General features: G+C 31.7%; 1 protein-coding gene across 1 annotated transcript; it reads right to left on the bottom strand.

Annotated features, from left to right (window-relative positions):
• Nucleotides 1-6,797: 6,797 nt before the first annotated feature.
• LOC134683381 (NK-tumor recognition protein-like) lies at nt 6,798-26,265 on the bottom strand. Its single transcript, XM_063542660.1, has 3 exons — nt 26,146-26,265; nt 19,885-20,891; nt 6,798-11,858 (listed from the first exon to the last, which is right to left on the bottom strand). Exons 2-3 carry the CDS (start codon nt 20,867-20,869, stop codon nt 9,658-9,660), a joined length of 3,186 nt encoding a protein of 1,061 aa, XP_063398730.1. The 5' UTR covers nt 20,870-20,891; nt 26,146-26,265; the 3' UTR covers nt 6,798-9,657.
• Nucleotides 26,266-26,448: the final 183 nt, after the last annotated feature.

Raw genomic sequence — 26,448 nt, forward strand, 5'->3', positions numbered from 1 at the left:
AAAGACTGAGCAACATGTGTGAATGATTTCAGGTGCTTCGGAGAGGTAAACACACCCTGCACCACATATGGCACCTGTTGAGTTGCTCATACAAGCTTTGTAGTAGGTGCATCCAATATAGTCACAAAATCTTCAATTATTTAGTGAAAGTACATCATCTATATTGGAAAGTAAACTTAGAGGATACAGCTTTCTTTTTTCTTTCTTTCTCAGAAGTTAATGTATGCAATCAACCTCATATAAAAAAAGGAACAAGAAAAAAATCAAATTTTGATACTATTGCAAGATGAAAGAGTCTAAGATTGTATGTACTCTAAAATAAAATTGAGAATGGAAATGGGGAATGTGTCAAAGAGACAACAACCCGACCAAATAAAAAAAAACAACAGCAGAAGGTCACCAACAGGTCTTCAATGTAGCGAGAAATTGCCGAAGCCGGAGGCGTTCTTCAGCTGGCCTCTTAACAAATATATACTAAAAAAGTACTAGTTCAGTGATAATGAACGCCATACTAATTTCCAAATTGTTCACAAGAAACTAAAATCAGAATAATACAAGACTAACAAAGGCCAGAGGCTCCTGACTTGGGACAGGCGCAAAATTGCGGCGGGGTTAAACATGTTTATGAGATCTCAACCCTTACCCTATACCTCTAGTCAATGTAGAAAAGTAAACGCATAACAATACGCACATTAAAATTCAGTTCAAGAGCAGTCCGAGTCTGATGTCAGAAGATGCAACCAAAGAAAATAAACAAAATGACAATAATACATAAATAACAACAGACTACTAGCAGTTAACTGACATGCCAGCTCCAGACTTCAATTAAACAGACTGAAAGATTATGATTTCATCATATGAACATCAGGCACAATCCTTCCCGTCAGGGGTTTAGTATCATACCATCATAACATATATGAGAAGAACATAACCCGTGTCATGCCAACAACTGTTTTTATAATAAATGTGTTTAGTTCCGACGTAAAGAGACTCTAAAAGACCGTTTTAAAACTCGAGAACAGTGAAAGTGTCGACACTTTAATTTCAAAAGTGATCTGAATTTGGAGTCACGGTAATAACCATTGTGTACAATTTTATAACACTTAGTTTGAAGACAAACCAGAGAACGGAAAATAAACTCATTATAGATACCAGGACTAAATTAAGTATACACCAGATGCGCGTTTCGTCTACAAAAGACTCATCAGTGACGCTCAAATCCAAAAAAAGTTAAAAAGGCCAAATAAAGTACGAAGTTGAAGAGTATTGAGGACCAAAATTCCTAAAAGTTTGGCCAAATACAGCTAAGGTAATCTATGCCTGAGGTAGAAAAGCCTTAGTATTTCAAAGAAATAATCAAAAATTTGTAAAAAGTAAATTTATAAATATAACCATATCAATGACAATTCATTTCAGCACAAAAAGTGCTGACTACTGGGCTTCTGATACACTCGGGGAAATAAATCTCTACCAGCAGTGGCATAGATACCAGGACTAAATTCAGTATACGCCAGACACACGTTTCGTCTACAAAAGACTCATCAGTGTCGCTCGACCACCAACCTCCGAACCTAAAGACGGACAAGGGTAAACCTGAATGTCTATACCGCCAATGGGAGGCGGCATACAAACAAAATACTAGTGTCGACTGTAGTAGTAGATAAACTAGTACAACGATAGCCGCTGCATTAGATGCAACTAATTTGGGACTGATTCACAAATGACGAAATCTAATCCGGGGGTGACTGCATTTCGATGGCAATACCCATCAAGCCAGTTTCTACTTCTTTGGCAACAACCAAAACCCTAACCCATGTAGCCACTAAATAGGGTGGGGGATAGTGCCCTTGAAAAGAAGGTGTGTCTATACACTGCCCCCATCCTACCCCATGGAACTATAAAAAAAGTTTATATGAATAATTAATACCATATGATACACTATCATTGCAGTTGAAGCATGCCTCTAATATAACATAACCCAGTTTATTACGGTATTGAAGCCAGGTTACTTTGAAGGAGTTGACTGATATGTAAAACTAGGTCCATTCACAACAAAAAACAGTAAAGTGGAAGAACTGCATGAAAAGTTTGCGAGTGAAATTACTTATATTTCAAATGAAAAAATGCCCTGAAATTATTATCATATCAAATAATTGATAAACCCTTACATAACTATTTCTCCTGTGTAGGAATTCATACTTGTAACGTCATGAACTTGCAGGTGTATATCTGCTCAACATCGATCTGATGAGATAGGTAAGCCCTTCTCAACTGATTTTTATAGTTTGTTCATGTGTTGTGATGTTACTACACTATAGGGATTTGACTGGGAACCCACAATCAACCCCATCACATTCTTTATGCACCTGTCTAAGTCAGGAGACAGTATTCAGTGATTGTCGTTTTCTGCTATATTTTATGTGTTTTTTATTTATTATTTTGTACAGAAATTATTATGAAAGTTTGAACTGTTTTGAGCCTTTTATAGCTGCCTTTGTGGTATGCTTTTTGCTCATTGTACAGCAATATGGGCTATTTTCTATTTCATTTTGTCTCTGGTTGAGAGTTGTCTCATTAGCAATCATACTGCATCTTCTTATTTTTTAATATTATACATTTACAAAATGAGTTGCCATGATGTCCACCTATGAAATACGACTTATCCTAATTTAATATCAGTACATGAAACTTGATTTGCCATAATATATGACCTGATCCCAACATGACTTTTTCAGTCCATTCCTCATAAATACAAAACAGACATTGAAAAACTGAACATCATAAAATACAATATAGAAAACTGAAGAAAAGGTAACAAGAACCCACTTGTAACCTCAGGGGAGTACTGGTGTGCTAAGCTGTGCTTCATAAGACCAGAAGAACGAAAGCTAGATTTATCCTTGTTAGACGATAACAAAGTGAAAGACTGTGAAGAGGAAGGTAATAACATCAATATTATAATATTACAAACATTTCACTCATTTGATGTTGTTGTTGTAATAGTCAATAATTCTGCCAAAGCCTTTGCAAATCTGAGTATATGAACAGTGACAAGCATATCTAGTGAAGCTTTTTGTTCGAAATTGCAATATGGTTTTCATGATGTCCTATTTTATACTACATGTAGTAAATTATACTGCTCTTGGCTGGCAAGAAATGACAGAATTTCTATGAAGATTCACAAATTCCATATGTAATTCCATGGCTAACTTATTTGTTGGTAGTAATTTTCTTGGATGTCATGTGTTATTACCAGATTGACTACGTAATTAGGGCCAAAGAAGTACAAATTTCTAATATACAGGATTACTTAAAAAGAATGCACATTCTAAAATGTCTAGCCTGTCTTTCTTATCATTGAATGTATGTTGAAAGTCTGTAACTTGAAGGTTTTACTACAAGTATCCATTAAACTTAGCACTGTCAATGTTCTATGATAATGAGCCAGACAAAACAAACAAGTCTACCTTACAATTGTTCCATACACCAAACATTGATGACTTATTGCTATAAGTCATTGGAAAACCAACCAAAACACAAAAACCTAACATTGACCAATAACCAAAAATTGAGTTCAAGTTCATATGATACTGGCAAGACCAACTTGTACAGCTTAGATTCATTCCATACACCAAATATAGTTGACCTATTGCTTATAATAGTACTTGAAAAACAGACCAAAACACAAAAACTTTACATTGACCAATGGACAATGAAAATGAGGTTAATGTCAGATGCAACCTGTTCTGACATGTACCCTTACAATCATTCCATACACTTCATGTAGTTGGCATGCTGATTGTAGTATCTGAGAAACAGACCTAATTATTCAACTTAAATACTGATCACTGTTCCATGAGCTCAAGGTCAATTGGACCCTCTCTGATTGACATATAGGCTTTGCAAGGAACCTGTATACCAAATATAGTTATCCTACTACTCATAATAAATCAGAAATTCACATCATAAAAATATCTTTTCAAGCAGTCTCTGAATCAAGAAAATGAGGCCAAGGACGTTGGACATATGGCAGACAAAAATTTGGTAACATAAGGTATATGAACACACAGTATTTAGCATCCAGGTCTTCCACCTTCTAAAATATAAAGTTTTTAGAAGTGAACTAACACAGCCCCCACATTACTTTCCCTATATCAAGTTTGATTCAGGTCTCGATATGGATGGTCATGTTACAAAAATGACAGAATCAAGTAACAATACAACTATTGCAGATAAGATTTTTTATTGTATAAACTATCACATTAATTTTGGCTGAAAGGACGGTTACAGAATAAACAGGACTAAAACAAGCTCTTTGTTTCTAACCAAAATGGACTACAAATACATCATAAAAAATGACTGAGTTTTTTGTTATTCTTACAAAAATAAGATAAACTTGTACACACCATTTTTTGGTTTCATGTAGGAGGATGGAAGGAGTTGTCTCCCTTGACCAGAAAGAAAAAATAGACAAAAAATAAACCAAAAGAAATCAAATATCAGCTTCTTTCTTCCCTATATCAAATTTTGAATGATAAATACCAAATTCCTGTGGAATAAATATTCACATATTCTAAAAAAGGTCCTTAAAATCTTTTAAACTTAAAATGTCTAGCTTTGATATTCGAACTCATAACATGACCTTGAAAAATGTTATGAAAATAAAGACAAATATTTAAACAATTTACTGTCAAATCAAATAGTGTGAAAGTGTGAGACATAAATAGTTATTTATAGATTCATTCCAAGGATAAAAGAATGAACTTGAAATGAAGATGTACTTAGCACAAAATTATCAGAGTTAACATAATGACTTGAATTTTACCAATTTGAATCAATTAACGGTGAAAAGTTTTATTCATTCTTTGTCTTTTACAACTGATTGCGGTATCTGTTTCATCAAAAGTTAACCATGTACTGCTTTATCCATTTGAAACTATACACCTGTGAGCAACCTTTTCAAAAGAGTACATTATTGAAGAAAGTAATATTTGATTATCTCCCTTTTTTTGGCTTTCTTTTTTTAATAAATGTAAATGGATGTTATTTGTATTTTTTTTTAAATGGTAACTGAAAGGAGAAATAATCCTAATCACTAATTAGCAGATGCATGAATAAACTATTTTGAGACAAATTTTTTTAAATATTATTTAAAACACATTGTAGAATGATAACATTCTGTGAATACTATTAAACAGAGATTCTAAAGCTTGAATAATAAAACTATTGATGTCTAATCCAATGTGTATATAAAAAGTTTTGAAAACTCTAAAAAGTCTAAATATTTACATCTGACAGTCATTAAATAAACAAACAAAAAATTTCAAATTTCATTGGCTTTGTTTATTTTGCAAAAATAATTTAAAATTTCACAATATTAGTTGTTTTAAATTGTATCAGTCTTATATTCTAAAGGTTTTTCATTATATTTAAAGAAAACTTTAAAATGTTAATGTGAATTTATGCAAAATTGTAGTCTAATTGATAAAAGTTTGAAAACAAAATACCAAATTTTAAAAATTTGATTTTTCTATATATATTTTTTTTTTACTAGGTCTTGTCCGATTGGTTGATATAACTAAAGGCTCCAAAGAGCCTGTGTCGCTCACCTTGGTCTATGTGAATATTAAACAAAGGAAGCAGATGGATTAATGACAAAATTGTGTTTTGGTGATGGTGATGTGTTTGTAAATCTTACTTTACTAGTCTTGCTGCTTACATTTATCTCTATCTATAATGAACTTGGCCCAGTAGTTTCAGTGGAAAATGTTAATAAAAATTTACAAATTTTATGAAAATTGTTAAAAATTGACTATAAAGGACAATAACTCCTTAGGGGGTCAATTGACCATTTCGGTCATGTTGACTTATTTGTAAATCTTACTTTGCTGAACATAATTGCTGTTTACAGTTTATCTCTATCTATAATAAAATTTAAGATAATAACCAAAAACAGCAAAATTTCCTTAAGATTACCGATTCAGGGGCAGCATCCCAACAATGGGTTGTCAGATTCATCTGAAAATTGTAGGGCAGATAGATCTTGATCTGATTAATAATTTTACCCCGTGTTGGATTTGCTCTAAATGCTTTGGTTTTTGAGTTATAAGCCAAAAACTGCATTTTACCCCTATGTTCTATTTTTAGCTGTGGCGGCCATCTTGATTTGATAGTCGGGTCACCGGACACATTTTTAAAACTAGATACCCCAAAGATGATTATTGCCAAGTCTGGATTAATTTTGCCCAGTAGTTTCAGAGGAGAAGATTTTTGTAAAAGATAACTAAGATTTACGAAAAATGGTTAAAAATTGACTATAAAGGGCAATAACTCCTAAACGGGTCAACTGACCATTTCGGTAATGATGACTTATTTGTAAATCCTACTTTGCTAAACATTATTGCTGTTTACAGTTTATCTCTATCTATAATAATATTCAAGATAATAACCAAAAACTGCAAAATTTCCTCAAAATTACCAATTCAGGGGCAGCAACCCAACAACGAAAATTTCAGGGCGGATAGATCTTGACCTGGTAAACATTTTTACCCCATGTCAGATTTCCTCTAAATGCTTTGGTTTTTGAGTTATAAGCCAAAAACTGCATTTTACCCCTATGTTCTATTTTTAGCCGTGGCGGCCATCTTGGTTGGTTGACCGGGTCACGCCACACATTTATTATACTAGATACCGCAATGATGATCGTGGCCAAGTTTGGTTCAATTTGGCCCAGTAGTTTCAGAGGAGAAGATTTTTGTAAAAGTTAACAACGACGCCGGACGCCGCCGGACGACGCCGGACGCAAAGTGATTGGAAAAGCTCACTTGGCCCTTCGGGCCAGGTGAGCTAAAAAGGTACATACACTTAAGGTAATTTTGTAAACAAAAATACATGGTTGAATATTGAAACCAAATTCTTCAGAAGACAAAATAACAAGGGTATATGAAATTTGATGCAAATACATGTAGATACGTTTATATTTTATTTATGTTAAAGTATTTTCCCCAGAAATGTTTTGATAAATTCACATCAACCTGGTGATAAAAAAAAATAATATAAGGATTTCATTGGCATCCTTTCTCATGTGGATGTGTTACCATATTTTCTACATTATTTTAATGTATACTAGTTATATTACAAGTTATAATCTATCTTTTTAAAATCTTTTATATCTAGACTGGTCCTTGGACGGAATGCCTCACTAGCTGTAGACGGCTAGTGCTAAATATAAAAATCTATAAAAAACTCAAACTAATAAAAACAAACATCTTAACAAGAAAACAATTAATGAGCAAATCAAACATTATTTGATTAAAATATTCATCACAATAAATTACTATTATGTATATTAATAAATGTACATTGGATAACAAATAATATATCATAATATAATACAGTATACATAAAAAATACTGTATCCAACCTCATAAAATCCATAACAGTATCACATTTTGTTCAAGAGGGGGAGTAAGATTAAACATTTAATGGATTTACTAGGTTAGTTTTTGGTAATATGTAGTTTTTTCTTAGCTTTATCAAAAGTTATTAATATAGGAAAAATAAAATAGCTTTTTAGCCTTAAGATGAGGCCAGGTAAAGAGAAAACATAAGACAACGTTGGAGACAGTTTGTCCTCAATCTGTTTAAAAGATGATAGACTTGTTAGTTTTGGTTTATATTACCTGGTAACTTATGAAAATTAAAACTAATTTAAATACATGTATATAATTCACTCTATAAAATGTGAGGTGGCAGCTATTAGATTTATAGTGACAGGGCTTACATTAAGATAAATACAAAAGTTTATTTAGTTTGCAATCTTAATTATTTAATAACTTAATTAATTTTTTACCATTATAATCATTTAATATTTATCTATTGTAAAATAGCACTAATTTTTTTTTATTACAATTATTCTGCATCAACTAGTAAACTGGCAAATGATTAAGCGTGCATACACAGGCGCAGATCAAGAGGGTTTTTTTTGGACGATGAATGCATTTGAATGGGACATGTAATTTGAACCCCCCCTTTTTAAAATGGCTGGATCCGCCCCTGATACAACCCTACCAAAGAGTTGTATTTCATTAATAAATATGAACAATTAATAAAAATGTCTTTTCAATTATGATGCAATAGATGAAAAATATTATATTAGGCAAGGTATTAATAAATGATATGTTTCATGGTTTCCTACAAAAATACAAAAACAGATACAAAACAACCTATGTATAACATATACTTATAATATAATAATATTTAAAAACTCTACATCTGGCAAATATTTTGTGATATAAAACAATCCAAGTTTAGGGTACACATTATACAGTGGACAATCTGTAAAATAAATTCCACTTATAAACCATATTACAGAAGAAAAATCTTATAATTAAAATATGTATATACATGTATTAAAAAACATCATGAATTCTCTAGTAAATAACATGAATTACATTTGTAAAATGCAACATTCACTTATGTGTGTCCTCAACAACCAAGCTCTGTGAATAGATACATGGATCATGCACTAAATTGCAATTATCCACAAATTTTCTGGTTTTCATGTGATACTTTTATAATCAAAATGAAGAAAACATAAATCCAGGTGTGCATAAATCTTTTACTGTATCATGTACCAATATTCATGTTCTTTTTATTACAGAACAATGCATCCATTAAACATATACATGCATTTCTACTACATGAACCTTGAACTAAAAATTCCCACAAGAAACGTACAGCATTTCAAACACATATTGGGACAGAACACTAAATAATATAACTGTAATTGAAGGCACAGTCCTCAGCTAATAACAATGTATAACATGGCCAGGGTCCCTGGGCACCCAACTATTCATTATCATTCCAAGTTGTTGCAAAGTGAAATAACAAAAACAGGCACTTTTACTAACAAAAGCAAGATAACTCTACTTCAAATGACAGCAAATTCTAGCCCTACAACAAAATATGAGAAATAGAACCATCAAAAGAGATTATTGTATCTTCCAGTAGATGCTATATTACACCTGAAGTGAACTCATAAATTCAGAATTAACCTCATTATAACCTGCAATAACCTTTACTATAGATTTTTTTTATCTATAACAAATTTTAACTCTGCATAAACCTAATCTCCTTTCAGGATCTCTCCCTGCATGTATATGTGTTTGTACATGTATGTGTGGTCTACAAGAGTTTTGTGTTTGTACATGTATGTGTGGTCTCCAAGAGATATGTGTTTGAACATGTATGTGCGACCTCCAAGAGATCAAATACTCATACTAATCTAACTGCATTCATACATGTATCATGTCTACATCATCACTAACATATACATGAATTACATTCAAGTTAATCATAAATTATACAGTAACTTAAATTACTAGACAAAATAAATTATAGTTATTTTATATCTGACAATCAACTAAACAGAATAACTATAAACTATTTCTGCTAAAAATTATTAGTTTATTATATTCAAAGGAACTTTAATAAGGCTTGGAATTTTACTATGTTTCCTTGTTAAAATTACCAAGTGCTTTCTCTTGTGTCCAAAATACCCTTAAAAAGTTCTGTACAAACAACATTAGAACATAAGCTCTATCTCTAGGACAAAAAGTCTGGAAGTAAAAAAAATGTACAAAACACATTACATTATTAAAAATCGTCATCCAGACTTTCTGTAAGGAATGCTTTATCGCTGTCTTTCTCCTCAGTGTTTCCTTGGTTATATGATTCACCATATTCCTTATTTAATAACTGACCACAGGTATCTATCAACGTTGACAAATCTTCCTTTGTAGTGTACCGTGAATTATCTTCGTCTGGAGTTTCCGTGTCCGTGCTCCATTCTGGCTCTTCCTGATTGACAAACACTTCAGGTTCCTCACAAAAGGATACATGTTTACTGGATTGGTTTAAAGCATTGTCATCCTGTCTTTCTTTTTCACTTTCTTCTTTTTTTTCTTCTGTCTTATTTTCAGTTCTATTACTGTCAACTTCATCAAAGCCAACAGTTTGCTCTTTTTCATTCACTTTCGAATTTTTAACATCTGCATCATCTAATTCTTCTGGAAGATCCAAATATGTGTCCATATTTACATTTTGTGTTTCCTTTTTTGTTTGGGAAGGTTGATTAGTTTCTTCTACATTTTCTTCCTTTTTCGTTGCATTTTCATCAGCATTTCCATTTACATATTGTGTATCATTTTCAATTTTGTCCTCTATTTTTGTGTCATGTGACTTAGTATTTATATTATCATATTTAATATCTTCTGATGAACTGGTATGTTCAACATCATCATTTAAAGGTACCAGTTCCCTAGATGCCTCGACTTCTTGAGGTTCTATCGAACCACTTTTTCTCAAAGTTTCTTCAGAAAAGAGTTTTTTCTGCATGTTTGCTAAATGTGTCGGTACACCTTGTTCTGGTGGGAAGGGCAGTATAAATGGATTGGCCTGATCCTCACTGTTCATGATTTCCTCGACATGTGCAGGGGCACTTGAGGGAACGGGTGAGTATGGTGATCTCATGGGAACAGGAACTTTTCTCCCAGCAGCTGGGGCTGTTCCTGGTCTCTGGTATATTCTTCCAGACACTTTTAAAGATTCTACTGTTCGATCTTTAGCAGTGCCTGGTCTATCGTCAGCCATTTTATAAGAATGAGACTTTGAGGGAGGTTTAGGAGATTTGCTCCCATCAAAACTTCCACCACCAAATGACCTATTTGCAGTGGCATCATATCGTTTAATGCCAGTATCAACTGATTTTCTTTCATTCAGCATTGTATGAATTCTCTTTTTAGCAACTTCTGGCACAAGTTTGGACATCTCTGGATCAGATTTTGATAGAACTTCTTTCTGTCTAATTTTTTCCTGTTTTCTTTTTTCTTTATCTTCTTTCCTTTTTGTATTAACCCAGTCATCATATGTTAATCTCAAGTTCTTATCACTTTCGTCCTTTGCTGATTGCCAATGTTCTTTCTCTGTGTGAGTTGACTGTAGTTTAGGCTGAGCACTCATTGGTCTATTTCTCATGTTCAGTTTAATTTTTCCTGCTACAGGCCTTTTATACATAAACTTTGAAGTAGGTGGCAGTGGATCGTGACTTTTCTGATCATTTAAATCAAATTTTAGATGTTCTGATGAGGTCCCTAACTGGTCCTGTACTGTCTGTGCGGTACTATCTGTATTCTCTGTTGCTTCACCATTTTTCTTTGTTTTATATGAATGACGAGGACTCTTTTGTTTCCATTGTGATGGTGCAGTCTGCGCACGTACAGTTATGCCTCTGGTAGGTGATGACAATTCAATTCTTATTTTTTCCTGCAGTTCAAGCTCTTTTTCATGTTGTTTTTTCTCCTTAAGAGTTTTCCTATAGTCTTTTTCTTTTTCTGAAATCCATTTTTTCACAATTTTCTGAGATTCCAATCTGCGTTCAAACTTATCATTTGCCTCCAAAACTAACTTCTCTCTTTCTTCCCTTTTCTTCTTTCTTTCTTCCTTTTCTTTTTTCCTGTGGTCTTTGTCTTTTTGTTTTAACCACTTTATTAAATCAGGATTTTTGCTTGCTTTAATATGATGAATTTCTGGTTCGTTTGACCTTGATCTTGGAGACAATGTCCTTGACCCAGAGTAGTCTGACCTTGATCTTGGAGAAAGTGTCCTTGACCCTGTGAGATCAGAGGTACTGTCCAATGTAGAATTCAGTGTTGTTTTTGAATCTGATTTCTTTACTTTTTTCTTCTTCTTTTTCATCATAACTGGACGAGGATCAACAATGACCTTGCCCTGTCTGGCAGCGGATGTGTTTTGAACTCGCTGGACACTAATGTATGTGTGATCGTCGCCAAAATCACCTGAAATAGAATTGTGAGTTGATTAAATTTATTCTTGCATTTTGCTCTACATGTGGATTTTGTTATAGATGCCACAACTAAAATACTCAGTATACTTATATATCATACCTGTATAGATAAACACAAGTAAAAAAAATGGCCCTAAGAACAATTGCTCCTACAAAAATGTATGGAGAGAAGGCATAACTCATATGTTACAACGGATCTCTTTATTTATCCGTTAATCAATTAGACTGTTTTTGTATCGGTTTGTGTTCTTATTTTTTTGTACGGTACATATTCACATGTCTGTTTCTTTAATCTGATCTAAGAAAAAAAAATCAGATTTATCTCCCTTGAGTAACTTTCTAACCAAGCATCTCAAATAAACAAATCAATTCTATCTCTTAATTAATAAATAATTTACAACTTCATTAAATCTGCAAATTAATTTAAAACTTGTTTATAAAGAGTCAGACATTGATTTATGTTTGTAATTAGGTGAAATTTGTTATTACTTTTAAAAGTCTTTATTTGTATTTGTCACATTGCTGAGAATATATATATGGTGCTGAGAATTTCCAATTACAGTTTTGTACCTTTTTAACCAAAGCGATTTTGTTTTACAAGTCAGGATGTCTGACTTAAAAGTATAACAAATTTTATCAATTACAATGTATATGTAGAAAATTATAGGGAATTATGATTGCAATTTTATGTTTAGCTTGCACCTTCAATATCAAGGCAATATTGTTTATAAAAGTTGTTAAATTATGTCAGCTATTGACTATCAAGATTATCATATCAAAGTAAATAACTTGTTTTAGTGTTAGAAATATCATTACATTTGTACCTGAATCTTGTACATTTGTACATGTATGTTCCACAACTTGGTTTGCAATTTGAAAGATTTTATGAAATTTTTATTCACGGTTTTATATCTTGGCAAGTTCCAAAATCATGGCTAATCACTTCTTTTTACAGGAATTAAGTTATGTTCTGACATGAGAAATGAAAATTCTAATTCAAATTGTATTGTAAGTGCTCTGAAGAGTATAATCATTGCCAGATATTTATGAAATTTATATCACAGGTTTATACATGTACATCAAAGATTCAGACAAGCTGATCAATTATTTTAATAGAAGGTACATTGTATGTCCCTTAGAAATTTAAATTATACATAAAATTTGCATAATTAGTGCTCTCAAGTGTTAAATTCTTTCAGATAATACTGAATATTTTGTCAAAGGTCTGTTGCTGCAATGTCTCAAACAATTCAAAAATCAGCGCCCATATTTTTTTGTTGAAATTTGACATAAAGAGTTATGTCCCTTTAAAGTGTCAATCAAATTAATAGAAAATTTCATTGTAGGCAATCTATTCTATCCAGATTGTTCTCAAATTTACATCATAGGTTAATATCAGTTACAAATGTATGTATCAACAAGAATGTACACGAATGCCCCACTGGCACTAGCTTTCAATTTCTACATTGTATGTTCAGTGGACCGTGAAATTTGAGTCAAAACTCTAATTTGGCATTACATTAGAAAGATCATATTAGAAAGATCATATCAGAAAGAACAGGTATACTGAGTTACAGGTTGATTGGACTAAAACTTCATCAAAAACTACCTCAAACAAAAACTTTAACCTGAAGCGGGACAGACAAACGAACGGGTGAACGAACAAACAAACAAAAGATGGATGCACAGACCAGAAAACATAATGCCCCTCTACTATCATAGGTTGGGCATAAAAAACTACCTTGACCAAAAAATATAACCTGAAGCAGGACAGATGGAAGAACTAACTAAAAAACATAATGGGGTAGAAAAAATCTAAAATAAATTTATGTGGGCAAGAAAAGATGGAAAATTTAAAATATAGTATGTGGGTTGAAACCATTTGTTATTCTGATGTTATGTAATATAATATTGGTTTATTTGTACTTAAATTTATCTCTGTTCATTTAATATGCACAATATTAAAAAGACTTGGTTTCTATGTGCATCAGACATGTTCAAGGTACAAATAATTGCAGTTACTGTCTGTTGATCAGCATTTATAATTGCTCATATCCATATTTCAATCTATCATGCATATAGAAATCATTAAATATCATATAGTCAAGTAGAAGATCAACAAAAACAGGTTTTTAACGTGCATGTACATTTGAAGTGGAGGATAAATTGATTCAACAGTGAATAATTTAAGCCTGTAAATTTCATACTTTAGCAAAACTTATCACTTGAAAACATTTTAAAATACTTGTACCATCATTATCATGCCCAATACATGTAGTTTATATCAAAAGCCATTCACAATGATGACCTGCTATATTCCTAGGACATTAAAAGTAATCAGAACCACCTCTGTTTGGGGTTTACAACCCTGTTTGAGATCCATATATATTGACTTTTTATGGACCAGGTAGAAAAGTTCTCAAAAGGACATTGACATAATAAGTCATTTACAACTGAACATTGTGTCTGAACAATTGCTGTGCTCATTGTTGAAGGCTGTACGGTGACCTATAGTTGTTAATGTCTGTGTCATTTTGGTCTCTTGTGGACAGTTGTCTCATTGGCAATCATACCACATCTTCTTTTTAATATAAATGGTCAATTATTTTAACACAATGAGCAAAATATTTATTAACTAGAATAATTTAAAGCAAACATATATATCCATACAAAAAAGCAAACAATTGCAGAACAATACATAGAGCACAACAAGACTTTCTGAATTTGTCTTGGGCTTACAAACTAGCATTGCTCTAGGAAAGACTGTTGGTCAGGACATTTAACATGTTCAAAGAGGTTAGATAATAGACAGCTGTTAAATGACCAGCAAATTGAATGTGTAATAAGGACAGAAAAATTTGATACACTATGAATATAAATGCTTCTATGTACTACACTCTGAATGACAATCTTAGACTGAAACACGTCTTTTTAAAAATGTGCAATTACATGTACATGTAGTTAAGAAGGAGGCGGTCAGCAGAAGACCTAAGCTACCTCAGTCCCTGGACCCATTATTCTGACTCATGACAAACATGTCTTTGTATCAACAACAAAATGCTGTATGCTTAACTGAGAATCGACAAATAAATGTACTCGTACTTAGTCTTTGGTTTGACCTACATGTAGTAGAGTTAAGAACCCATGACCCAAGTATTTTTGTTATTTTTACATTATTCTTCTATTTAGTCATGTACAAATTAAATGTAACAGAAATTACAACTACAGAAACTTTATCATTTTTAATCTACTTTAGAATTTTTCCAACTATTTACTTGGTGTCTACAGACTTAAGATTTCTATATATATGCATCAAAGCATTTTAAAATTTTAAATATGTAATTGAAGGCACTTGTTTACACCTACATGTTCCTGTATTCAAATTGTCATGCATGTACCTTTGAATGTGTGTTTTAAGGATTACAAGGTTTAATTTACATTTTACAATACCAGTTTACTATTGTACAGTTAAAATGTCTGCATGTTAAATAAAGGTAAAGAACTGGGAACACCCAGAAATCTTACTTTAAAGGTGAGCTTTCATTGAAATGCTTTTTGTGATACAAATTTATAAACCCATTTTGAGGAATATTTTTGAAATGTCATTTGATTTTGATTTACTTTCATCGCTTTTTCTGAGGAAATTTGTTCTTTTGTTAATTAAATATTTTATAGACATACTTTCTTAAAGATAAGATTTTAAATATATCATCATTTTAAGACGAAAAGTTAACAATAATCAAAACTTCATGTGATTCCCTTGCTCTATTTTGTCATGGGAACTGCAATAATACATGCATTTTACGAAAACAATTGTACTAGTAAAATGATTGGCTTAAAATGACGAGTATCTAAACTGCTTTGCAAATTCAACAGTGATGAGTACATTAAGAAGTTTGAGGACTATATTTTGACAAAAATTTTACTTATAAATTACATTCTTTTTCTTTTTCAGAGGGGCAAGTGGAATATTTATAATTCTAATGCAATTTGGATGTAACAATTTTTTTCATTGGCTAAAAGTTGCTGTCAATCCACAGTTGACCAGGCTTTACTAAGGAGGGACCCACCATTTTGAATTGATGAATCAATAAATGTTCGATTACTGCTATATATACAATCGAAAATAAAACAACACCTACCTCAAATTAGTCGTTTTAATGTAATTTTATCCAAATTTGAAGCGTACAGGTAACGTAATAACGTCCAGTTTGTAAATTTTCATTTGTATGACGTCACGTTTAGCCATGACGTCTTTGTGCCAAAATCATTAATGAAGTTTCGCGTTTTTTTTTTATTTGACATAATTAGACATTTTTTCTAGTTTTATCATATTTTTTCTTTTTGTAATGCATTAGAATCGGAATAACAGTACTGTAGTTAAAGAGTTGCCACCGTCAATTTTGATTTGACAGTCGCAAATCTCCGTGTTACCGTCTCCGCTACGTGTCGCCAGTAAAACTGCATTTGCGACCGTCAAATCTACAATTGGCGGTGGCAACTCTTCATCTACAGTACTGTTAGTCCTTAATTATTACATTTTTTGCAATGAATTACATTGATTTCCCAGTTAAATAAAAACCGATAATTTCACATGTGAAAAAAACGTGGTTATTTCACTCTCTGACGTCCTACTATAAGTTATATGGTTTGCTACTGACCCTCTACGGATCCACAGAGGGTTAGTAAAATCCATAGGGGGTGAGGCCTGAGGCCCAACCTTATGAATTTTATTCACCCTCTATGGATCTGTAGGGGGTCAGTAGTTAACCGTATAACGAATTTATCGGACGCTGGACTTTTTCTGCTGCCTTTGGTTGAAAAATAAACAATGAAACACAACAACATTAATAGATGACGTCGCCATTAACGCGTCATGAACCCCATATGAAACTTACTATCCCCATACGGTCTCATGGGGGGTCACCACGTGATGGCGTTTAACCAATCACAATGCGATAATTCATCTGTGGTCTGATAAAACAATAGGCATTGTCAAGACATCGAAAACGTCGGATCAAAACATGTGTAGGAAAAAGATATAGTTCCTTACATTTTCTATATTAATTTCATAAAAAAAGAGTCCTTTGCCAATATGTAATAAAAAGAATAACTAATAAAAAAATTCAAATTTCGAAAAATATTCAACTTGTGACCTAACAACACTGATAATTAACTCATGCGCTATGGGCATTTGTGAATTAATGTGTTGTTCCGTCACAAGTTGAGTATTTTTCTCTATTTGAATTCTGCGATTAGTTATTCTACAAAGAATTCCCAACTAATAATTAAATACAATGATAATATCAAGGTCCAATACAGACAATTTTAATTTAGGCAAGTAAGAAAAGTTACTAAATCTTTTTATCAAAATTGTATTAAGAAAATTTTGAGTTGCTTATTGCTGTTTCTTTTATACATATATATCATTGCCTTATCAATTTAACCACATATTCATGTCCTGAATATATAATGCAGTAATTTAAAACATTGTAAAATATTAAACAAAAGGATACTTAATCAACTTATTTATGTATTTATGTTTATGATTGCCAAGATATGAACCATTTATAGTTATCAATTTAAACGCCTCCATACAAAAAACAAATTATTTAAAATATATCTTTAACCAGTTTAAGTGCACAAACACATTTAAAGAGTTAAAGGGATTATTTATATGTAAATATATATAACTTTAAACCAATTTTAAGTCATTTTTGTAAGTGAATAATTTGTTTGGCAATCAGTCTCGAGTCTTGTTTGTTACATGTACATGTAGTTTCAATTACAGTTCTCTGTTACATATATATTTCAAAATTATATTACCTACAGCCAGTGTACATGGTGTATACATTTTATGAATTATTCCCCATTAATTTTTCCAATCTCAATTTATAACTGTAAATTCAGAAATTATTGCAATGTATTTATAAAGGCAGAAATGGGACCATGCATGGTGACAGGGTTATAATCGCAATAATTTAAACTTGAATTTTTGATATGAATTAAACAAGATTTTTCTCGATATATATCGTAAAAGTTAAAATCACATTTTAGTCTTAAATGACAAAATTGCAATATAAAATGCATGCAATAATTTCTGAATTTTCAGTATATACATGTGCATTGTACATGTATGTGTACAAACAAAAATGTATCATTAAATTGAAAAGTAAAAGGAATCTTTAAGCATTAAGCCATGTTAGAAGCCATGAGATTATAACCAAATCGCAATTAAAACTAGATGTGCGACACGAATGGCCCCGACCAAAAAATTGAAAAATCTGCAATTTCAATAACACATTTGGACACAAACATGATGGTAGTCTCACATTGATATGTTCATAATCATAAATTAACTGTTAACAAAACTCAGCTCAAAATGTGGAGGTCTATAGAAAAAAAGTCTGTATAAATGTGATTTTCAAAGTTGTAAACCCTGAATTTTGGCAAAAATTTATGGAGCGGAACAAAACTAAAACTTGATCTGTAACTCAACATGAGTAACTCATATACCAAAACAGCTCAATATCTGAAAGCATTTAGAAAAAAGTGTATAACTGTGATTTTCAACACTTTATCAAAGTCCAAAGACCGTAAATTTGGGAAAAATTAGCAGAGTGGAACAAAACTTAAATTAGACCTGTATCTCATCATGGTTACCTCACATACCAAAGATCAGCCCAAAATCTGAAAGCATTTAGAAAAAAAGTCTGTATAACTGTGATTTTCAACAATTTATCAAAGTCCAAAGCCTGTAATTTCGGAAAAAAATTGCAGAGTGGAACAAAACTTAAACTTGATCTGTAACTCATCATGGTTAAATCACATACATGTACCAAAAATCTGCCATATATAATATATATATATAAAATGACTGAATAAATAGTCAACGATAAATCTTACGGGGCGATGGATCATATAAACATGATGCAGTACACTACATAATATAATATATAACAAGTCTAAAAAAATACAAAATCACCAAAAACACAATAAAACGAACAATATGTTAGATATTTCGAATAACAGATATCCTTCTTCGGTAATTGCATGATGAAAAATGAATCTTGTCAATTCAAATTAATACTCTATCAAAATCTTGATTTATACAATTTAAGCGAACGCTGAAACAATTTTCAAATTTTCAAACACACCGCAAAGACTACAAAAATATGCCAAAAATAAAAAAAGTTATTTACGATGTGAACTGGCACAACTCTAAATTCCCAAAGGTGTTGACAGGTTTTAAACAACTGCGTGGAAATACAGTCCCAATAAACAGTCCTGACCGATCTAAACTGGTATGATATTTAAAATATGACAACGGTAGGGCAGTTGCATCAGAGACTGCGTATTTAAACATCTAAAAAATATAGTAATTTGATGATAAGAAAATTGAGTAATAAATTTTTACTAAGGTTAAGTAATAGAACGTGGCTGCGTACTTACACATCCTTGCCAACTGTAATCAAAACTAATATAATCCAAAAATTCCTGAAAAGTGTAAGGGTCCAGTACGGAAGCCGTAGTAACTGGCCACAAGTGATGACAGGAAATTAGCAGTTGTTTAACATCTCAACTGTCAACACCTTTGGGAATTTAGAGTTGTGCCAGTTCACATCGTAAATAACTTTTTTTATTTTTGGCATATTTTTGTAGTCTTTGCGGTGTGTTTGAAAATTTGAAAATTGTTCCAGCGTTCGCTTAAATTGTATAAATCAAGATTTTGATAGAGTCTTAATTTGAATTGACATGATTCATTTTTCATCGTGCAATTACCGAAGAAGGATATCTGTTATCCGAAATATCTAACATATTGTTCGTTTTATTGTGTTTTTGGTGATGTTGTATTCTTTTAGACTTGTTATATAATATATATATATATATATATCTGAAGGCGTTTAGAAAAAACTCTGTATAATGGTTTGTTGTGGAATGACGGATTACAGAATTTCAGAATTGCTGGGGCATAAAAATTCTGAATTCACAGTATACACATTTTCCAATTTACTTACTTGTTAAAGTGTCCCTTGACCGTGACCTGACTTTAGTCAGACCTTGTGGTGCACCTCTTTTTACTCTCATACTTGCTGGTAAACTCCTGGGAACCAGTACACCACTTGGAGGTAAACCATGACTGGCACTAATATACTGGTCCCTTAAACTGTGCATCTGTTCACATTGCTGTTGAGTCATCTGGGCATGGGTACCAGAAAACTGAGTTGCCATTAAATTATGAAGTTCTTTGTATTTTTGTTTAATTCTCTCTTCAATAAATATATCTGGATTAATATCAAATGACCGATATTTTCTAACTTCTCCTCTCTTCAAAAGCTTTTTTCGTTTCCCCTTGCGACCAGTATCACTGGCAGTATCATGAGTTACATGTCTTTCTATGGTAGTTTTAACAGGGGCACTTTGTGTTGATGATAATGAATCTGATCTTGGTTCTTTTACAGGAGATTTGGGGGTTGAAGGTGATTTTGATCTTTCCCGTACTTTCTTTCTGGAATATTCCACCGATGATGAACGAGACCTAGAGCTGGTTGAGGATGAAGAAGATGTTCGTGAGCGTGAACGAGATCTGGAATAAGAACTCCCACTTGATCGTGAATATGATCTTGATTTTGAGGATGGTTTAACCAATCTTGCTCTATCTTGTGATCCAGAAGACCAAAAACTTGAAGAGGAATCAGACCTTGATTTAGAACTTCCTGATCGTGACCTTGACCTACAACCATTTTCTGGCAGGGGAACTATAACCTTTCCATGACTAGTGTCCTTCACCTCATGTGAATTTTCTCTAACAATTTTAACTCTTTGACGTGACTGTCTATCAGGGTTGTTGGCACTTTTCTTCTTCATTTTGGGACTTTTAGGGCTTGTCTCTTTTACAAGATTTACAAAGAGATCTTTTTGTTCATTTGTTATTTCACCGTCAGAACTGCTCTGAATAAGTTTTTCTAGCAATAACAATTTTTCAGACTTTAGCTTGGACATTCTATAACATAAGATTCCAAATCTGAAATTAAAAATAAAACTGCACTTTAGGTGAAAAATAGAAAATATTATTTTGTGACAATAAGAGACAAACTCACGACTCAAGAGGCATTCAAATTCATAAGTTGAAAATAGACTGAAAGCCCCATGTAAATAATAAATAAATAAATCTAATTTCTATGAATGAACAGATAATTCAACCAAATATTAATGTCATGCCTTTTTCAAAAATAATAAACCAAAAAATTCAAAATGAAATGTATTAGTGTAATAGCTTTTCTAGGGTACATGTAGTAGGTGGTCAGTGCTTATACAAAAATAAGGAGATGTGGTATGACAGTAACTGCCAATGGCAATGAGACATGCATGCAACTTCCCAGACGAGACCAATTGACATGTACAAATATAAAGTTAACAACAACAGGCCTTAAATAATTCACGAATTAACTTTTTAAGTCTGTTCCAAAAAAATGTATGAGTATTTGGCACAGAATAATATCATATATTTCAGAGGAGAATATTGTTGTACCTACAAGCACACAGAAGGTAAGAATTTGTACAATGTACATGTATAAATGCAAAACATCTAGTGGTGACGGGTCGATGAAGATTTCAGGGCAAAATTGGGTCTCAAAGTTGACACGAACACTCAAAGTCCAGGATAAAACAATAGCTTCAGAGTAATGATTGTAAGAAGGCATCACTGCAAGAGATGAAAATATCCTCTCAAAGCCTCATTTTAATACCATTTGGGTGCAAGAAAACTCTGACTAGAGACATATCAGAAGGTTTACAAAAATGACAACCCAAACCATCAATACTTTATAGGTCAACTCAGACATTTGATAAAGTCAATTCATCTCTAAAGTTAATTTGATAAGTCAACTCAGGCCGTTTCTAATCTCAACTACATGTATGTATATATAATACTGGTAAGACAAATATAGAATTGGAGTTTTTATAAATATAAATGATTTAATGACTGCATGTGTCTGAAGAGAAAAGAGGGATGAAAGATAGCAGAGGGACAGTCACATTCATAAATCAAAATATAAACTGACAACGCCATGGCTAAAAATGAAAAAGACAAACAGACAAACAATAGTACACATGACACAACATAGAAAACTAAAGAATAAACAACACGAACCCCACCAAAAACTAGGGTTGATCTCAGGTGCTCTGGAAGGGTAAGCAGATCCTGCTCCCTATGTGGCACACGTCGTGTTGATTATGTGATAATAAATCTGGTGAATAGTCTAATTTGGTAGGTCACATTTATGAAAGGGAAGGGGATTGTATTTACAACGTAAGGAAGTGATGCTGTCTATAACCGGCTGATAACGCAAATACATGTAAGAAAGGTTGAGTTATGATGCCTATTTTCACTATAGATACAAACAACAGAAATATCAGCTCAGACCATCTTTGAAGAAAAGTTCTATATACATGTACAATATATATTGACAAGGACGCTATAGGCAATTTATATTGACAAGTTGAAAGATTGAATATAATTTTAAAGTAAAATGATGACATAAACAATTTATAATAGAGGAATTTTTACGAATTGTCACAGGCCCAAATTGTTCAGCATTCATAATTATTTGGGCAAATTTTATGAAGCCCAGATTAATATGGCAGATACATGTAAAATGATGTATATATATTCTTCTGGTTGTACAGAAGACATAAATGAAGTTTATTCAAAGTTACTAAGAAATATTGAGCACTATAGTCAACTTGGAGATATTGTAATTCAAGGTGATTTTAATGCATATACTAATACTATTCCTGATTTTGTTATCTCTGATGAAGCAAAATTCCCAAAATCAAAAGACAATGATTATTCAATTGACTCACATAATTTAAGGAATAATCTTGATTCAAAATCTGCAAATAAGAGTGGAAAGTTATTAATTGATTTATGTAAAGAATCCGGACTCAGAATACTGAACGGAAGAACTATTGGAGACCCTTTGGGCAAATGTACATGTATAACATATAATGGTTCCAGTCTTGTAGACTATACACTTGTGTCTTCTAATATATTACAATGCATTGGAAACTTTAAAGTTAGTGATTTTACTCCAATATCAGATCACTGTCCTATCAGTTGCTCTTTACTTACTTGCTTTCAAAAATGTAAAACTATAGAGACAAAATTAGATCCTCTCCCTGGTAAATTTTTTTGGGATAACAAAGCAATGGATTTTTATACTACAAACATTCAAAACTCACATGTAAAACAAAGACTAGATGAATTTGTAAATAATAAACAGATTGATTCTAATTCAGCTGTTGAAAAATTCAATGCTATTTTGTGTGATACAGCACTTTTATCAACTAAATTTGTTCAAAAGAAAATCATGAATAGGCCTATTAAGAAAAGTAAAAAACCATGGTTCTCAGACTCTTGTCATGACCTCCATACTACAGTTAAAAAGTACTGTTTACTTGTAAATAAGTTTCCAGACAACGGATCCTATAGAAAATCATTTTACTCATTCAAATCTAAATTTCGAAGAAGGTGTAAACAAGAAGAAAGAAATTACAAGAGTCAAATCTGTGACCAAATTTCACTAAATATGAAAAAAGACCCAAAGACATTTTGGAATTTACTTAACAAATTAAGTTCTCTTTCAGAAATAAAAGAGGAAAACCATTTTGATCAAGAATTATTTATAAACTACTTTAAAAAAATGAACAGTACTTCTAACATCCAAAACAATAAATTCCATGACATAATTATTGAAAAATTAACAGCCTTAAAAAAGACACTAAATACATGCAACTCTGACAACGAATTTAATAAACAAATCCAGCCAGCTGAAATTTTAAATGCAGTTAAAACACTTAAAAATGGTAAATCATCAGCTGAAGACTTAATTTCTAATGAAATGATTAAATGCGGTATGCCAGTATTATTAGAACCCCTATTAAAACTTTTTAACCTAGTATTTATGAAAGGCAGCTTCCCAAAATTATGGAACAAAAGTTTGATTACTTTAATTCATAAAAAGGGGAACAAATCTGACCCCTCTAATTATAGAGGTATCTCATTGACTTCTAATTTGGGAAAATTATTCAATAAAATTATACACACTAGACTAATGAAGTTTATTAACACTAATAATTTGATAAGTGAAAATCAGATTGGCTTCAAAGAAAAAGCTAGAACAGCAGATCATATCTTCTCATTAAAGTCTATTGTAGACAAATATAAAACTAAAAAAAAGAAAATTTTTGCAGCATTTATAGATCTGCGAAAAGCCTTTGATACTGTCTGGAGAGAGGGTTTATTCTACATTCTACTCCAAAACAGACTTCCAGGCAAGCTTTTTAATGTCATCCAATCAATGTATAATGACAACAAATGCAGAATTAAATTTCAAAATGGTATGAGCCATGAATTTATATCAAATTATGGAGTAAAACAAGGGGATGTACTTAGCCCCACTTTGTTTAATATTTATATAAATGGCCTTGTAAATGACCTTGATCATGCAAACACTCAACCAATTATTATAGGAGATGTTAAATTAACATCATTATTATATGCAGATGACATTATTTTATTATCTGAAACCCAAGAAGGGCTACAAAATGCACTAAATGAGTTAACTAAATTTTGTTCCCTATGGAAACTTGATGTTAACAAACAAAAATCAAAAATTATAATATTCAATTCTAATGGAAAATCTCACTGTAATTATTTTAAAGTAGAAAAAGAACATCTCGAGACTGTTAAATCTATTTGTTACCTTGGAATAACTATAAATTGTTCAGGAAGTTTAAGTCATTCAAAAAAAAATCTTATGGAAAAAGGGAGAAAGGCTTGGTTTAAAATTAAAAAAACAGTCTCTTTAGATAATTCCTGCAGTATGCTTGGAAAATTATTTGATACTTTAGTTGTTCCAATAACTCTTTATGGGAGTGAAGTTTGGGGTGTAAGCCAAGTGTTCAAAGATTCAGATCCATTTGAACATTTACATATTAAATTTATTAAAGAAATTTTAGGTGTACAGTGCAAAACAACAAATGTAGCCTGTTTAACTGAGACAAACAGAATCCCTTTGTACTTTAAAATTCAGCTTTCAGCTATAAAATTTCTAAACCATATTGTAAACTCGCCTAACACTTTAGTCCATAAAATATATAATAATGTAGAGAAAACAAGTAAATGGGTTAACATTGTAAAAGACTGGTTAAATAAATTAGGTTTTGGTCATCTCACTTTTGATACTTTTAATTTAAAATATCACATAAATAGTATCCAACAAAGAATCTATGACCAGGCTTATCAAATTATAAATTGTTCTATCAATAAATGTGAAAAATTAAATTTCTTTTGTCATACTAAAAGAATTAGGAAAAGGCCCCCATATATTGATATATGTAAATTCAAAACTGACCGATCAGTTTTCAGTAAATTTAAACTAAGTGCACATTCCCTAGCAATTGAAAGAGGGCGTTATACCAACATTGAAAGAAGTAAACGCATTTGCTTATCCTGTAACAGACAAGAAATTGAGGATGAATACCATTTCTTCTCAATCTGTCCATGTTATTCATCATTAAGGGATACCTATATACAAAATATTAATAAAAATTTTAATTTCAATTTTATTAAATTGCAGTCCACTATAACACTTAAGCATTTGACTGTACTTTTAAATAGCAGTCTACCAGTCATTATAAAAATCACCATAAAGTATATTAATGATTGTCTTTTATTAAGAACATCTGTATAACTTGTATTTCTTTTAATATGCAATGCCAACCTAATTTTTGTTTGTGTTCTTTTTTCAATTGTTCATGAACATTAATAATGTGTTAACTGTTGATATTTATAGCCTTTTTTCTTCTTTGCTGTGAATACCACTGTCACTCTAATATAATTGTAATCAATTTAACTATTGTACGTTTATTGTCTTAATTTTGTATGCCATAACCATTTAATGTAAATGTGTTTGTGCAAATAAAATATTGTCTATTGTCTATGTACATATTCTGTATAAATCCAATGATTGGACTTCAAAAAAATTCATTGTTAATATTTCAGTCATTTCAATAATCAAGAAACATTAAATGACATACCAGAACCTAAGACTACTATAACACAAACAAATGTGTGACACTGTCTATTGAACATGTTGAAGCCCACCCCCCTTAATTCGAAATATGTAAATAAAATCATGTTTCTGTAGTTTCAACAGTAATTTATAAACAGACCAGTAAGTTAATTCATATTTTTACAATAAGGTAAAACTCACTTAATAATCTTTTGCTAAATAACATGATGAGGATTGAGAGTTGTTACCGGTAAACTGTTGCACTCTAGAGAGTTTGTGGCATGCCGACGACAACTTGTTTACAAATTGCATCTCGTTGGGTTGGTGTAAACCGCAAGTTAGTACCCGCGGAAAAGATTATATTATATTATTTTGTATATAATATATTCGATCTTTCATTTGCAATATATAATTCTTTATATTTCAAAAAAAGTTAACCTTGTATTTCTATCATAAATTGAGCTTAACCGTCTAAACACATATTTTTAAATGAAAATTAATGTA

The sequence above is a fragment of the Mytilus trossulus genome, chromosome 9 (assembly GCF_036588685.1).
Source record: "Mytilus trossulus isolate FHL-02 chromosome 9, PNRI_Mtr1.1.1.hap1, whole genome shotgun sequence".
NCBI lineage: Eukaryota > Metazoa > Mollusca > Bivalvia > Mytilida > Mytilidae > Mytilus > Mytilus trossulus.